Here is a 17,192-nt window from a genome sequence, read left to right as displayed (position 1 = left end):
CCGTGTATTTTATCATTATATTATATAGAGTCGTTATTCATTTGTTTTAAAGCTCAATAAATAACAAAGAAGACCTTTGACCGGCACTTTTATAATTTTGTCCGGAAGATTTCAACTTTAATACACACTGACTGGCGAAAAACTCTGCCCGGTTCCCTCGGCCCCCACCGCGGAGAATAAACAGAAGGGCAACCATGACAACCATGCTTCTTCGCTGCTTTTGTGGAGGAAGTTACAGCGCCACGTAGAGGCTCCTGCATATGTACTGCAGCTTCTCCAGCGGTTGGAGCTAAACGGAGCGGTCTCGTGTGGGCAGACACTATCCGGATAATTATTGCATGTGGACGGAAGCCGTTTGCGATTGCGTTTGCGTTAATCCTATGCGTTTAGCCGTTTTCGTCCTCGTGGGGCCGCAGCCTAAGATTGTCCTTTTTAAATAGTTGACGGTGTTGAAGCGGACATAGCAGGTATGACAACAGAAGTTAATGTTGCATTTCAACAACTAGTCCCCCTGTAAATATCATTATTTAAAAGTGTGTGTGTGTGTCCTAGCATTACTATACTTGTGGGGACCTACATCTGTTTACACAGTCACGTGTGGGGACTCGCCTCCCTTATGGGGACAAATTGGAGGTCCCCATGAGGGGAATCATTAAAAGATTTGGTTAGGTTTAGGATTAGGGTAAGGGTTAGGGTTAGGCATGTGTTGGTTAAGGTTAGGATAAGTCTCCAGGAAATGCATGTAAGTCAATGTAATGTCCCCTGAAGTGATGTATACATGGTATGTGTGTGTTTTTTTTTTTTTAAGTTGGGCCGAAAGATGGGACATTTCTCAGTCTTGGGTTAGGCTTTGGATTGGTTTAAGTTAATCTTTAATACATTCTGATCCAGAAAAAGGCAAAGCAATACTGAAAGTCAGCATAGATGCATGCATGTTCTGCAAAACAATCACTACATGCTCTGTCTTTATCACCGTATCTTGGTTTGACATTGTCCTAAAACAAACCAGTTCAGTGTACAAGTTCAGATGTATATCTCTAAAAACACACTTATTTAGTGGGAATGCTGACACAGCATTCCCTATCTGTTATGCTACGCACGAAATTCTTTATTATTCCGCCGGGCTATTTTGCGCTGCTTCTTCTCCCACATTGAACATCGCAGAAACTCCGTTCAAACATCAAAACGTTCAGCTCGGTCGGGAATCAATGGCTATTACTTTTATCATTCATAACTTTCATAATTCCAGAGATACATCCCATAATACATCCCATTTTTAACATGGAAGTCAATGGAGAACTCTTCAGACTTCAACAATCTTCATGCAACTTCATCTGCTAACTGCTCCTTCTTCAACTGCTAACTGCTCCTTCATACTTTCACTCAGAAACATCATTCCAACTTTAAAATGTCACACATCTTTCTGACATTATTGGTGCAACATAACTTTTAAATCTGATTCTTACTTTTACAGATATTAAACATTGTTCAGACCTTGGTAAAGAGGCCTTCTTCAGATTTTAGAGTGTGTGATGTCACAGCTAGAGTGGAGGACAGATTTAATTTTGCCTTCATATTTTCTTTTAAACCTGCCATAATTCCCAAACCCTACATTCCTGAGACAACATTTGTCATGACAAACGTAGGAAAACATCTTGTAGCTTGAAAGATAAAAGCAAATTAAGCAAACAAATTAAACAAAATGCCTCTTGAGGTCATGAAGTGACAAACACTTTCAACATGTCTCCATTAAAACCCATTGTAAATTCAGCCTCACCTTTCCCCACCACAGCAGCCGCACACCTTTAGTTAATCTGCCAAAAAGGCCACATTATTAACCCGAAAGTACACAAAAAGTACCCTTCAGATGCTGAAGTTCCTTGACATGCTTCAAGCTTTGAAATTTCACCGATATCTGTTACGGTTCTTCAACAAAACGTTCACATGTAACAGGTTTATCCTCTCACTAATCACCATGGAAACCTTTGATCTCTGGACACGTCGTTAGCTCAAATATAAACACCTGTGTCATGGAACACGATGTCATAACTCCAATTGACATAATTAGAGCAGCATGACTAATGACGTGGTCACTGGAGTTTAACAGACTGTCTCAGCCTATTCTTTCCCGTCTGATGGAGACTTCATACTGACTTCAACATGTTCCACATATTGTAGACATTATTGGTGACGTATGCTTTTAGTTCTAAAGTTTTCAGTTCAAATATTCTGCTACTTTTTCATGCATTTAAACTTTTATTTTCTTGTTCTTATTTCACATTCAAGTCCCCTATATTCATGAACCCTTTAAAGTACTCAGCCACACCACTTATATACCACGTGCGACTGTTGCTATGTCAGTTAATCTTTCAAATACAAGGTTGCTTGTTTGATTCAAGCTCTTGTAGTCAATATGTCAAGGTATTTATCCCTAACATTTTATCAGCAAACTAATGACACACACTCAGAGGATCTTTACAAACGTTTTAAGTATTGCACATCTTTAAACATGACTCTTATAAATCACTTTTAAAACCAGCGATACACATCAGTGTCAGCTTTTCCAAAATAGAAACTTCAATGTTCACATCTTTCTAAATGATTCAACTTTTCAATGACCTACAAATAATCCTAATAATAATCCCATTTTCAATCTTCCAACTGTTCATATTTTTTGGTCAGTTAAAGGTGGGGTAGGTCATTTTGGAGAAACCAGCACGAGTGCGCTAGAATTTGAAAATACACAGCCGGAAAAAATCTGCCACTTCCTTACAGAGCCCCTCCTCCAACACACATGAACGTGCACATGACCAATGAGGGCACGAGTTAAGTTTGTGCACAGATGGAAGGCTGACAGGCAGGTAGGCCATCCAGTTATTTTAGCCGGGCTGGCTCAAATGATTGGTCGTGCTTTTTACAGTACTACGGCTTCCACAGATGATATTTTGTTATGGATTTTTTGTCAAAGCACTTAAGATATTCATTGCTATCGGGATGTTAAGAGCATTAATATAACAAAAAGTGTATCTCGAGCCGGTTTCTCAAACTTACCTACCCCACCTTTAACAAACCTGTTACAAATGTGTTGTTCAACAAATTTGAGCCTTTGCCACATTTATTTGATCACCATGGAAACCTTTGATCTCTGGACACTAGGGATGTGCATCTCCATCACTGAGGCTGATGCGATGCGCATCTCGATACGTTGCCACGATACGATACATTAACGATACATTTTAAACATCAAGCGATACGATTCACCCGTTTCCATAAAGTTCGATGTAGCTCCAATGGACACGGTCCGGTCGTCCCACAATCTTCACCTGTATATCACCTCTCCATGCCTCAACAGCTCTACGTCAAATCTGATATCTCACCATATGCCGTTTCCATCCCTCGCCATAAAACATGATGTTGTCGTAACGCCTATGAAAAGGGTAAAAACAGCACCACACTTCAGATAATGGTTAACGGTCCAGCCCTCAACAGCTCTACGTCAATTATGGGGTTTCATCATATGCCGTTGCCATGGAAACGCATCCCTCGCCATAAAAGACGATGTCGCTATAACTAAAAATGTTCAAAAAGTGCTCAAACTTCACCTGTGCTAACAGTCCAGCCGTGAAGACATCTACGGGACAGTTTTGAGAGTTCTTCAAATGTCGTTGTCATGGCAACACAATGCTCGCCATGAAACACGGTTTTCTCATAACTTCAGTGAAAATGCTCCAAATGGCCCAAAACTTCACAGGTTTGGTAACGATGCAGCCATCAACGCATCTAAGCGTATTATGGGATGTCATCAAATGCCGTTGGCATGGCGACAGATCATTCACCATCAAGTTAGTTCAAAAGTTTGCATTTCAAATATTCTGCTGCTTTTCCAAGCCTTTTTATTTTCTTTTCTTCTCTCATCACACATTCAAGCCCCCAGTGTTCGTGTATCATTTCAATCTAAATTCTTCACTTTCTTCTTACACATTACATTTCAGCATAGCAGTTTAGCGTCAGCTTTTCAGCATAAAGCATTCCCACTAGCAATTTCTTCAGGAATTGCATTCTCTAGTTCACTCTAGATTTTACTCGCAGTTGGACTAGGACTACTGTTTGTGTTTTGTTTTCTTTGTACTGTTTCTGATTGTATGTAATGCGTCTTTGAGCACCAGGAAAAGCGCTATAAAAAATAAATGTATTATTATATGTGGATGTTATCATGGAGAGATATCAGCTCACATTCATGATGAAACTAGTTCAGTGAGTTTTAGACAAAGGAAAGGTGAATATGAGATGAAAATAAAGATGACAGGTATGTGGAGTTTGCTGTGTTGTGTATGTTGGGGGTGTGTCTTGTAGGTATGTCTGCCTCACTACATGCCGGCCTGCCATAGGCTGCTGACTGGTGGGCTGGGATAGTGAAGGGGCGGGGGGGGAAGAGAAGGCACTAGGACCCAGTGGTGAGACATTTAGTAGGCAGGCAGCGGGGCTGAGTCACTGCATGTGTCTGAGAGGCAGTCAGAAACAGAGCAGAGCAAGGGAGCAGAGGTGATTTCACACTCATCAGCACAGGATAACACAACCATGATGGGTTGACTTGGGGGGGGGGGGAGTCGGTTGGAGAGAAGAAGTGTGCATTCGCCACCACTTGCTCAGTCATGGAGACCAACCAAGTTCTACATTTCGTCCCTTTGGGTAAGTGATCCAAGATCTCAGAGCTTCTGCTCAGCTGTGCACGGCACCGGGAGAACCTTGGGGTTCCCTACCTAGAGAAACCTGAGCCCCCTGTGCAAAACACGTGCAGCCCACCTCCACTTCACTTAGAGGCTTGGCAGATGTTTGCGTGTGTATGTTTTCTTCTCTACATACTTGGTGTTTTTCTGTTTGCTCTTTCTGTATACTTAGGAATGCGGCGATGTTCTGTTTGTGACATAAATGCTCTGTTATTTCCAGGGGAGGTGGGATATAGCAGCCCTGATGTGCTTACAGATGTTTTTTTTCGAGTATGAGTTTTCCGTATTTCTTTTTCTTTTATTTGTCTTCATGTTTTTGTCTGGAATGCGAACACCAGAGGTTCCTGCATCGTATTGCTTCAGTTCAAGATCCAACCGTTTAGTCTGTTTTGCAAAGCGACCCGGAGAAAGGCAATATACCTGTCGAGAGACGGCTGGAATGCAGCGCTCCTCATGCTCTCATGTGTTGCTGTCGGGGCTTGTGCTACCTAGACAGAGAGGGATGGACACAGCAGAAGTGTGCATGACAAAAAAGATGTGTACTTTTTGTCTGTGTGTGATGAGACAGACAGATTAGTGTTGGTGACAGCCACAGGAGAGCAGTTCTCCCCTCACTCAAAGTCCTCTGAGACCGAAGCACATTTGGAGGTGTGATGCGGCTGCCTCCTCACTTTCATTTTGTCTGGGAAATCAGAGTGGTATACTGTGTGTGTGTGTGTGTCTGTGTGTGTATGAGTGTGATATTGGGACATTACATTTGGAATATTATCAAAGCATGTGCATGACTTTGTGTTTGACCTTAATACACAACCCTTTGTGAATGGGATGATGTAAGGAAATATATCCATATTTTGTGTGCATTTCATTTGTATGTATTTTTCAGAGCAGGATTGTGCAGTCGAGAGGTGTGGTGTGTGTGTGTGTGTTGTGTGTGTGTGTGTGTGTGTGTGTGTGTGTGTGTGTGTGTGTGGTGTGTGTGTGTGTGTGTGTGTGTGTGTGTGTGTGTGTGTGTGTGTGTGTGTGTGTGTGTGTGTGTGCGTGTGTGCGTGTGTGCGTGTGTGTGAGCGTCATGCACTGTGCCCACTAACTACATCTCAGAGTGTGTGTCGGGGCGTGATGGACACTGCTGTGGCTCGTCATTTGCATTCATTTGCTTATTGCTGATTAAAGGCGGGGGGGGGGGGGGGGGCGCAGGTTTTGATCCTTGTAGCACAACATTTTGCTCGGAGTACAGAAAAACATTCAAATGGTTTCTTATCTATTACAGGAAAGGTTGTGGTTTGAAAAGAGTCAAAATGTCTGAATTGGTAATGTCGTATCGGATGTCTTATCCACCTAATTACAAGCGTTATTACTTTCTTTAATGTAATGTAATGTTGTTTAACCTTGGCTCACAGGGTTATCGATCAACATCAGTGACTTGACAATTACTTTGCCAGAAGAATTCGATTTGGCTTTTTCTCTGCCATCTAGATCTTTTCAAATGAAAGCAGAGCGAGCCTTAGTGCGCAGCAGCTTTTCGCACACGTAACGGCAGCTTGTTGTCCACCGCAATGTTCAACTGAGGCTGCCAGTGCCCATACAGATCACACTCTGTTTTAATAGTGTTGTCATCTGCGAGCATTTGTTATCCCCTTATTGCAGCATATTGCAGGTATTCCTCCACATCGTGTCATAATCAGTGGCAACCTGCTGACAGGTGAAGCAGCAGCTGGTGCTGTGGGAGGAGGTCAGGAGATATGGTAGTCACTTTATGGTGCTGTAAATTACCTCTGAGCTTCACCATGAGATTAGATATTGTAATAATACCACAGAGAGTTTCTTTATTAGTGCCATTTATTTTTCAGATTGTGAAATCGCTTTGGAAAAGGATGAAACGCAGCTTGTTGGAATGCAGCAGGAGGTTTCGACTTCGACAATGCTATCATTCCTAATTAATTTAAAAAGGAATGGGTGATGATTTTATATTTAGTATTATCAGTGGATTAAATGTAGACAATGATGTTATCCATATTGATTTTTAAAAGTAAATTGTGTGAAGTTTTTCGCAATTCCATCATATCATGATTTTTTTCTTGTTACGTTAACGATTCATTTTTTTAACCTTATCCCCCATCGACCTTATCAGAAGCTGCAATCAGGATTATTTAGCAGTTTTGCTTGAAGAGTGACTTAAATAGATTTTAACCAAGAGGCAATCCCACAAAGTGAAAGACAGAAGAAACATCCATCTCTGCAAAACAATAACTATACACTCAGCTACTCAAGCCACATCCACATTCCCTTTGTCTTTTTCAATCAGTCCTGATTAAATATCATAATCACAACATAAAAGTGAAATGTCTCCCGGCGTGCAGCCTGCAGGGTGTCGATCTTCAGGTGTGACGGACAGCTCGGTAATCAGAGCTGCAGCCGTGACCTGCAGAGCAGAACATTTCGGCATGGAGGACACATAGAGGCTGTGTGAATTAGTAGTTTGACCATGAGGGAAGATGGATGGTGTGTGTGTGTGTGTGTGTGTGTGTGTGTGTGTGTGTGTGTGTGTGTGTGTGTGTGGTGTGTGTGTGTGTGTGTGTGTGTGTGTGTGTGTGTGTGTGTGTGTGTGTGTGTGTGTGTGTGTGTGTGTGTGTGTGTGTGTGTGTGTGTGTGTGTGTGTGTGTGTGTGTGTGTGTTGTAGATGTGACAGTGATCACTGATCAGTATTCACCGCTGGCAACAGATCTCAGAGACTCCAGCCGCTGAGCACAGCCATCTGGGCAGAGGAGAAACACACATGGACACTTAAATATTGCAAAAACACGTCCACACAAGACAAAACAAAGCAAAAAGTGGATTTACACATTTTCTTGAGATACAAACACACACTCCTATTTGCTCACAGAAACACACACTCATATCGACTCTGTCACACATTATATCCATACTTCACATAATTATGTACACAGTTCATTCTACTGTATCTATATCTACATAATGTGTTGGTTTGCACACACAATTATTATGTTGATGCGTCAACATAGACACTAATCACGCACAATTCAAGGGACACAGCCTCTTTCTCTTGTTTGCCTTTGTTCTCTATCTTAGTCCATCTTTTTGTTTGGCTTGTTTTGTTTTTATTTTGCATTCTCCTTCTCCCACGCACAAACTTGGATACATACATACTCTAGTATCTGGATATTTGAATCTATAAAACACACCCACACACAGTTGAACAAAGGCAGGTGTGTTTTTTTATTTTTGTGAAAAGGTAAAAAAAAAAGGGATAAGTGCTCTCATAGTTTCTTAATCATACTGCTCTCACATCCGGGCTTGCAGTTATGGATGAATAAAGATAAATGGAAACAGCGTTGGAGGCGGGACCTCGTTCTGTCCTAAAATAGTTGCTTGGTGGAGCATGAAGCCAAAATGGCCGGACGCTCGAGAGTAAAAGTATCCGTTTTTGGGACCATAGAGCATGCGCCTCCAAATCGGCTCATTCAAATGAATGGAGGGAAAATAAGGGGGGCGCAAAGGGGCGGAACATTTCCGGTAAGTTTCCGGTACATTTCCATGGGAAGTTAAGCTGGGGAATTTTGGAAATATTTCATATTGTTTTTTTTTTGTTTCATTGAAGAACAAAAACATGAATGTTGAGTTAAATATTACTTCTAGAAATCATCTGTGCATGTGATGGAGGAATGCACAGTGCCTGTAGGGCAGGGCTATTCAATTACATATTCAGTTGGGCCAGATTTTATAACTACAAAATTCAGCTGGGCCAGACATTCAGCGGCCTGTAAAAAGTGGGTAATGACCATGGGCGTCGCAGCCATTATATGAGGGTGGGACAAGTCCCCCCCACTTTTTCAAATGATTAGTTTAGACCAAGGGGCAAACTCTGGGGAGTAGCCGGGACGCCAATACGGAAGTGCCACACACTGCAGTTCATATATTGGCCGATAGGCGATGGCTGCAGAAAGGAGCAATTTCCATAGACCCCCATGCAGTGTTGGGGAAGTTACTTTTAAAAAGTAGTGTTTGCTCGTTACTCGTTACTTCTTTAAAAAAGTAATCCCTTACTTTACTTAGTTACCCTCCAAGGAAAGTAACTTTTTACGTTACTCGTTACTTTTATGTTGCTCGACTTTGGGCAGAACCCCATCTCTGTTCCTAAATGTGTAGGCTTACATAAAGTTCTACTATGGAGGACATAACAGATATTTATTTTGTGCTCTTTATTATAAAAAAATGCCACAGAGCACTTAACAAAACATTGGGCTATAGGCGTCAACACCACCACAAAACAATAATATCAAACAATATCAATATAAAATCATAATCATTAAGGGTTACAGGCTAGCCCCAAAATAGGTGCAAAGCTAGTGCAAATCATATCAATAGGCTACTAAATAGGCTTGGACTCGAAATATAATTTCCCGGGGATCTTGAGCTACTTGCTTCATGCTAGCATGTTTTCCTTTCAAATGCTTGGTGAGGTTGGCAGTTGAGTTAACGGCAGTGGACACAAGTTTCTGGCCAGGGTACAACGTACACTTTATACTCACATTTTTCCTCTTAGTTTCAACAAGTTCAAAGTAATGGGAATACCTCCATCCCTCGAATGTTAGCGTTGGCTGCGCCTGCTTCTCGCTTGCCATCACTGCTCTTCAGTCTTCATGCCACCACCAGCGGCCAGCCTCTATCACGTACAGTGTGGAATGAGAGCTCGTGCCTAATGCGTAAGCACACAGCTGAGTAGGCAGTGTCACTGTCACTCGTCGCTGGGAAAAGTAACGTTGCGGCGAATTGAAGAAGAAACTACGTTACCAAATTTTCCGTAGTAGCACGTTACACTACTTTTTACCCGGCAAAAGTAGTTACATTACTGTAATGCGTTACAAAGTAACGCGTTACACCCAACACTGTCCCCATGTTAAAATGCAGAAAAAAACATGTTTCTACCCCTGGCTCCATACATTTTATTATCGATATAGTTAGATTCCACCTTCATAATTATGGATCTGTGAGTGAATTGTTTTCTAACACGACTCTTTTATTTATATTTGGTCTTAACGTTTTTGCATAAATTAGGGCGTGGTAACATTGAGTGACGGCTCTGTCAAGTGACTGCTGCTGCTAGCTTCTCGTCTCTGCTAGCTGCTCCGTGAAGCTAGCTACAGGGACTCTGCCTGGTCAGTTCATTCAGGAAACACAACTTGAAGCCGGCCGTGGTTGTTTGTTCTTCATGCTTATACATCGGACTATTGTGACTCGCTCTGCGGTTAAAACAGACGGTGCATGAATGCGGTTTTGTGGTAAGTGAAATTCGAGTGCTCTATTTATGTATTAATGATTTTAATCAGCTACGTAATGAATGTTAAGGCTTGGGTTAGCGTGTAGCGAGTGGTAGCTACATCGGTACTAACGATGCTAATCGTAGCCTCCAAGTTAAAGTAATAGACTGTATATATAAATGTTAAAACGAAATAGACAAGTGTTAAGTGGGATAATACTGTTGAACAAACGGCTTCTGTTTGAGGTTGATCAAATAAGGTCATCCTTGTAACTTAGAGAGATATTTTATTATGTAGGTAGGAACTGTATGCATCGCTAAGGTTAATTTAAATTGGCTATGCTCAAGTATGTAGACAAGTTAATGTCGAAGTAGTGTATGTGAAATCAACCTCACAATAAGATGTGTATATTACAATTATTAATGTCATATTTCAAGATGATTACTTAGATATTACAATATGGTTGGTTGAGCTGGAGTTCATTATTGAGCTTACACGTTAACGTCACAGTCATCTGAAGAACGAACCCAAACCTTATTGTTTTTATTAATTGCATTACCAAATTGGTATCAAATAAACAGTAAGCAAAGTTACAGTAAAATAAAAAGGACCCTGACTCGGACAATACACAATCCAACATGTTCAACAGAAGAGAACAAGTTATATTGTTTGTACACATGGTACTTTACATATATATCTGTTTGTTTAAGATGTCCAGGTGATGCAGACAGGCTGGACCAGAGAGTGAGAGACAGAACTGGACTCCTCACAGCAGTGAACTTCAGCACAGGTACAAAGACTCTTTTTTTCATACTGTACAAATAGTCAAGAAAGATATTGATTTAAATAAATGAAGTATTGACTTTAATACACTGATATACATTCCAATAAACAATACTAAATACTAGATCACCTACACATCAGTTAAGTTGAGGGTTTTTTCCATGCAAAAAGTTACATTTAGATGTTAACAAGCAATATGACTTTGTCAGCTTTCTAATTTAATGTATTGAAGGCAAAGATATTTAACACGTAGTGAGAACTGCTACTATTTATCTCTCAATATTGTCTGTAAAAAACGTGGTAAAAGTGATTCTTTCAGTGAGACAACAGAGCAAGCTTCTACAGTTGCACTACGTTTTGATAACAGTTAAATATTATTTTGATAATAACATATATTTCAATGTTGATGAACTTCATACTGTTCATTCATAATCTGATTGTCTTTGTAGCTCACTGTTGAAATAAAAAAAAAACATTACAATTACAAAATAATTATATCTACAGCCCCTAAACACACAAACACACCGCTTTCATAAATAACACACTTGTTCTGCAATAATGTGTTTTATGTTTCCTGTCATCTTTGTTAGGAAAGGACTTGCCTGAAAGACACAACATTTTCTGCTTCTCTGGGGGTCAAGAAGAACATCCAAGAGGAACATTAAAAACTGATGTTATGAGATTTTAAGACCAGTACAGGACATTCACTAAGAAACTACTTTTATTGTGAAAACACAGTCAGCTGATCGAATGCACCTATTTCCACATCTACACTCCATCAGCTGATTATTTCTATTTGCCTCACTTTATGAGCTTCACATAACTTGTGCCTTGAACCACAGAGTTTGCAATGTCACAAATACATGGGGCCAATCTTCAGTCAGATGTGAATGTGTAATGTAACATTTTAGAATTTAGTAAGAATAATGGACAAAAGGAATGCGAATACAATTGATTGAAATGTGAATCAAGTGTTTTAAATAAAAAGCACATATGGACAGAAGGTGTAAACCTATTAAATGTATAAGTAAACACATTTAATAGATAAAGTGACAGACTAGGCCTGTGCAGTTGGTATCAGCTTTGCCCAGCATGGGCTCCTCCATCAGGCCTGGTCCTCCTTGCTGAGGATAGACCCTCAGTCCTCTCCAAACCAACAGACAGGATGTCCATCACACAGAGGTTTCTCCCTGAAATCTCTGCAGCTCTCTGGACACCACGCTGTCTCAATCCGTCCACACTGAATATGAGAGGGTGAAAATGAAAATAATAAATGCTTTAGACAATAAGAAACATAAAGTTGACTGTTGAGTTGCTCAGTTTTTTTAGATTGTCAATACTATTACTGTATAACTAATATATCAGGTTAAGAGGCACATTCAAATAAAGATTGGTCTTTAAATACATGTTGTCTTTTGAATTGTTTGTCTAAAGTCAAGGATCTAGAACTGGTACTTAGTTTTAATGATACAGTCTGGTTATTATGCTGTTTGGAGGAGGCCTCACAGGTAAGAGCACTAACTAGCTACCAGCACATGTACCTTAGCTTGACTTAAATGTATTAAACGTATAGTTAAGTGATATCAAAATATAAATAACTAATGTCATGCAAACATATTAATATTTGCTTGATTCCAGTGTTGAATTTAGCACAATTGCATACAAACGTCAAGGGATTTTAAGATTCTGAAGTATTATGCTAAAAACTCAATAACTTAGATTATTATTTATAGTTTTGCTGAATAGTTTCATGTCCGCTTACCTTAGAAACGTAAAATGCCACGGGCAGTGTGCAGATGGGGAGCATGTTAGCTTAGCTTGGTAGCTTCAGCTAGCTCTGGAACTTCCAGCTCGGTGGCAGCAGGTCCCGCCTCGGCTCCGCCTCTTTGCCCTTATTTGGAGCAGGCGGGAGTTGAACTCTGACGTCACTGTCGAGCCGTTAGTGGCCGACTCCGCCTACTAAGGGCTTCTCGGCAACTCTGCAGAATCCTATGGGTGACGTCATGGACCCTACGTCCATTTATATATACAGTCTATGCGACCCCCCCACTTTTACCATGTGGAAAGTCCGTGAATCGGTCTCTCCACTCGCCGCACTTTGTAGAGCGCTGTGTCAGTGCTTCACTATCAAATCCATTCCACTTGCTTATTGAGAGAATGCCCAAATCAATGAAAATCCGTACCATGTTTTCACTGCTACTTTGTACCTAGGCAGATTCTCCCATAGATTTTCAAGGAGTGTTGTCATAGTTGGACAGCTCAGATCTGTTGTATGAAGCGATGCCGGTAGCGGAGGTAAGGCGCACACACCAAGTGTTCAGGACATTGTTAATACAGCGAAAATCAAAGCTGACGATCTCTTGGTTTGATATGTTTTCTCCCCCAGACAACATGGACATAAGAACATTTTTTTCAAAGAATAGGAAATTAAGTCTTCAACTGGTAGCAGTTAATCAGTTAACAGTGATGGCGGCGGCGGCAAAAGCGTCTCACTTCTGGAGAGGAGTTTCGTCTTTATGTCATGATAGAGAGATACAAATACTGAATAGTTTAGATGAGAAAAGGCATCGAAATGCCAGGTTACTAGTATTTATCATGTAAACAGGGAACATGAGTAACCCGATCTCTCTGTGCTCATGTAAACACCATGATGTCCATGTAGAGACGCATTCAGTGTGTTTTACTGGAGCCTCAGTTCGATAAGAGATTCTTTTCTGAGTTCTTTAAGGTAGGGGTTCCCAACCTTTATTGTGCCAAGGACCGGCAGATACCTTTAAAAAATATCGCGGACCGGTTGTCAATTTTAACTGATTTTAATATTTACTCACTACCAGGTAGCAACAGAGGCTATGGCATCATGGCACGCGGAGAGTAATGGTTACTGTGAAATGCATAACGGCACTGCGCCACTGGCTGCACCCGACTTTTCTAGTACGGGGCGTGCCTATGGGTGCTGTCCTTTCACGGAAGGTGGTCACCACGGACGCATGTCTGACAGGTTGGGGAGGTATTTATGAAGGCCGTCCGGTGAGGGGTCTCTGGAGCATACAAGTGGGTGTGTGGGTGGGTGGGTGTCGATGGCATTTGTTTTCAGAAGATATTATGATAGTGACGTTCGTTCCGATGCACTCCGATAGCATTTAGCACTACATCGAGATTAAGATTAAACTAACTTCTTTTGGGAACACCCACATATAGGTTAGCCATATGGAGTTAGCCAGATGTGTGTACATTACTGTTCATGGTCATTTGAAAACAAAGGCCGGTGTCGGACAGACGCAAACACACAGAGCTGAACACACACACACACACACACACACACACACACACACACACACACACACACACACACACACACACACACACACACACACACACACACACACACACACACACACACACACACACACACACACACACACACACACAACATGCGCCTTGGTGGACATCTCCTTCATAAAACGAATAAAAGGGGGAGTAATCGGGCAGTTCGATGTGTGTAGAGGTGTGTGTGGTTAACACGTAGCAGCCTGCAGTCACTCTTAAGCTGTTCTGATTAAGGTAAACACAGCTTTGGCGGTGCGTAAAAAGGCACAGCTCTTTACCCGCTGGTGCTGCACTTCTCAGAGGCGGAGTTACACGTCCCGCTGCCTCCTGATGCTGCAGCCATTTTATGAAGTGAAGGAAGTTTTCCTTCTATAAAAAAGCTGCGGGCAGCAGATACCGTGAGAGTCCCGGACATGAATTCATAGATCAAGGCAGACTGGTTTACTCTCCTGTTTTGCCAATCCGGTTCTTAAACAAATAGCTCTACACCCCTGGCTGACATGTCCTTAAAATGAAGTCAGTTTGAAATATATCTCAAATAATGTATGCACTGCCATTTCCCCACATCGACATAACAGTCTGCAATTAAACGGTTGTCTCCTGTACGCCCCTCTTCCTACTTGGCACACCGGTAACTTTCTCGTGCGCACGAGAGGCTGAGACCATGCTGAGCCGCCGAATCCCTGGGAACATCATAAAAGCCATTTTCAACGGTTATCTGGTGAAAGATTAACTAGGCTACTGGATGAAATAACATGACTGGTATAGGTGCGAAAATTAATTATTAATTAATTAAAATATTATGATAAAATATATTTATAATTCTGCAAATATTACGATAAACTCACAGCTATTTTGCGGACCGGGGGTTGGGAATCCCTGCTTTAAGGTACTCTCTCTCAAAATGGTAATGTACATTATGTTTTAATTATACTTCTTATCATTCAGAAAATGTTTGTGTGTGTTTATGTTTTACTTAGTGCTTATAGGCCATTTCCATCCCAGTATTCAGTTAACTGTTTATTTTCTGTGCACATTACATAGATAGCTAATATTCTACTGCTTGGGACTTTGAGTCTTCAAAATGTCCAATGTCACAGACTGGGACTTACTTTAGAGTCAGTTGTATTTACATTCAGTATGACTTGTTATGATTCAATGTTGATGAAAGGGAAATGACAGTTTAGAGTCAATTGTGATGTGGACTCTCATCCCAGAATTGTAAGGAAATCAGTGGGGATATTGAAAAGGAAACATTTCAGTCAAGGGGCATCATATGACCAATATAGACAGAAGAGCAATATTTATTTGAACATTTAAGTCAATGATACCATTCCTAGGTGAACTTAACATCAGTATGGAGTCAGATCAGTCTCAATATTAATAAATGCTCACAGAAGGATTCACAAATGTATTTTGCGATTTATATATAAATGACTCTCCACAACAATATCTCTCAATGCACTCACACATATTTATTGTTGTATATAAATGTACAAAAAATGGGCATTTAAACTGCTTTTTATTAATTCAAAGACGGCTCTGAATTAATAATCAAATATGTTTCCTTTCTTTACTACTGGATGAAATTACAAAATGTTTAGACCACTAACTCTGAAGCGTAAACAAAGACAAAACGGTCATTGATCTTGTGGAGCAGATGCGCGCATTCCAAGTCAAGCTGGACCTTTTCGCGACCGACTTGAGTTCGGGTCGGATGCTGCATTTTCCGACGCTCCCCAAACACATCATATCCCCGGCACAAATCACTGATGTGATGACAGATTTCATTGCGAGGTTGAAAGAGAACTTTGCCGGTCGATTGGATGGACTTGCTCTGGATCTGCCCACAGAGGTGATGGGCTTTTGCCAGAGACCCCTTCACTGTTGCAATAGAGGGGGACCGAGGGGAACGTATCAACCAGAGCAAAGGAAGTGGTCCCCTGCATCGACGAGGGGACATTTACACTGGAATTTATTGACATGCATTCATCCGTAACCATGGCACAAGAGCAGCGCACTAACGGGCCAGCGAAGTTTTGGAGTGATGTCAAAAAAACAGCAGTTCCCTAACATTCAGAAAGTAGCGATCTGTGTGCTCAGTATGTTTGGATCAACATACACATGTGAATCAAGCTTTTCACACATGAACTCAATAAAAAGTAGCACTCGCTGCTCCCTGACTGACAGCACTCTTCACCAATGTCTATGACATCCTATGAGCCAAAAATCACTGCTCTTGTTCAAAACTAAAAGTCCTCCCCCACGAAAAAAAATAGATTTCCTGTATTCTGGTGCGTTTTAACAGGTGGTTTGATACTTTTATGTGGCTATACTAGCATGAGGAAAATGATGGGTACATTTTGTAATTTCATCCAGTAGTAAAGAAAGGAAACATATTTGATTATTAATTCAGAGCCGTCTTTGAATTAATAAAAAGCAGTTTAAATGCCCATTTTTTGTACATTTATATACAACAATAAATATTTGTGAGTGCATTGAGAGATATTGTTGTGGAGAGTCATGTATATATAAATTGCAAAATACATTTGTGAATGTAACTAAGGCTGCGGCCCCACGAGGACGAAAACGGCTAAACGCATAGGATTAACGCAAACGCAATCACAAACGGCTTCCGTCCACATGCAATAATTATCCGGATAGTGTCTGCCCACACGAGACCGCTCCGTTTAGCTCCAACCGCTGGAGAAGCTGCAGTACATATGCAGGAGCCTGTAGGTGGCGCTGTAACTTCCTCCACAAAAGCAGCGAAGAAGAAGGTTGTCATGGTTGCCCTTCTGTTTATTCTCCGCGGTGGGGGCCGAGGGAACCGGGCAGAGTTTTTCGCCAGTCAGTGTGTATTAAAGTTGAAATCTTCCGGACAAAATTATAAAAGTGCCGGTCAAAGGTCTTCTTTGTTATTTATTGAGCTTTAAAACAAATGAATAACGACTCTATATAATATAATGATAAAATACACGGAGCCTCTCTTTTTCCTCCCTCTCTTCGGACAGCGCCAGTGTCTGTCTCATGCAGCAGCTCATCCAGTAATCAGTGACCCGGCCGACTGTAAAAATAA

The 17,192-nt window shown here is 41.1% G+C and overlaps 1 protein-coding gene across 3 annotated transcripts in view; it reads left to right on the top strand.

Annotated features, from left to right (window-relative positions):
* The window catches only part of slc4a11 (solute carrier family 4 member 11), a 160,957-nt gene that overhangs the window by 57,634 nt on the left and 86,131 nt on the right, over positions 1-17,192 (top strand). For 2 of the 3 annotated variants that reach the window (XM_034112259.2, XM_034112257.2), the window contains exon 1: positions 4,520-4,689. The exons of the other annotated variant lie outside the window; for it this stretch is intronic. In XM_034112259.2, the coding sequence (XP_033968150.1) occupies positions 4,653-4,689 (37 nt within the window). In that variant the 5' untranslated portion in view covers positions 4,520-4,652. Of the gene's footprint in view, positions 1-4,519; positions 4,690-17,192 lie in introns of those variants that run through there. 3 annotated transcript variants of the gene reach the window in all.

The sequence above is a fragment of the Pseudochaenichthys georgianus genome, chromosome 22 (genome assembly GCF_902827115.2).
Source record: "Pseudochaenichthys georgianus chromosome 22, fPseGeo1.2, whole genome shotgun sequence".
NCBI classification, from domain to species: domain Eukaryota; kingdom Metazoa; phylum Chordata; class Actinopteri; order Perciformes; family Channichthyidae; genus Pseudochaenichthys; species Pseudochaenichthys georgianus.
This window is presented reverse-complemented; position numbering and strand designations above follow the sequence as displayed.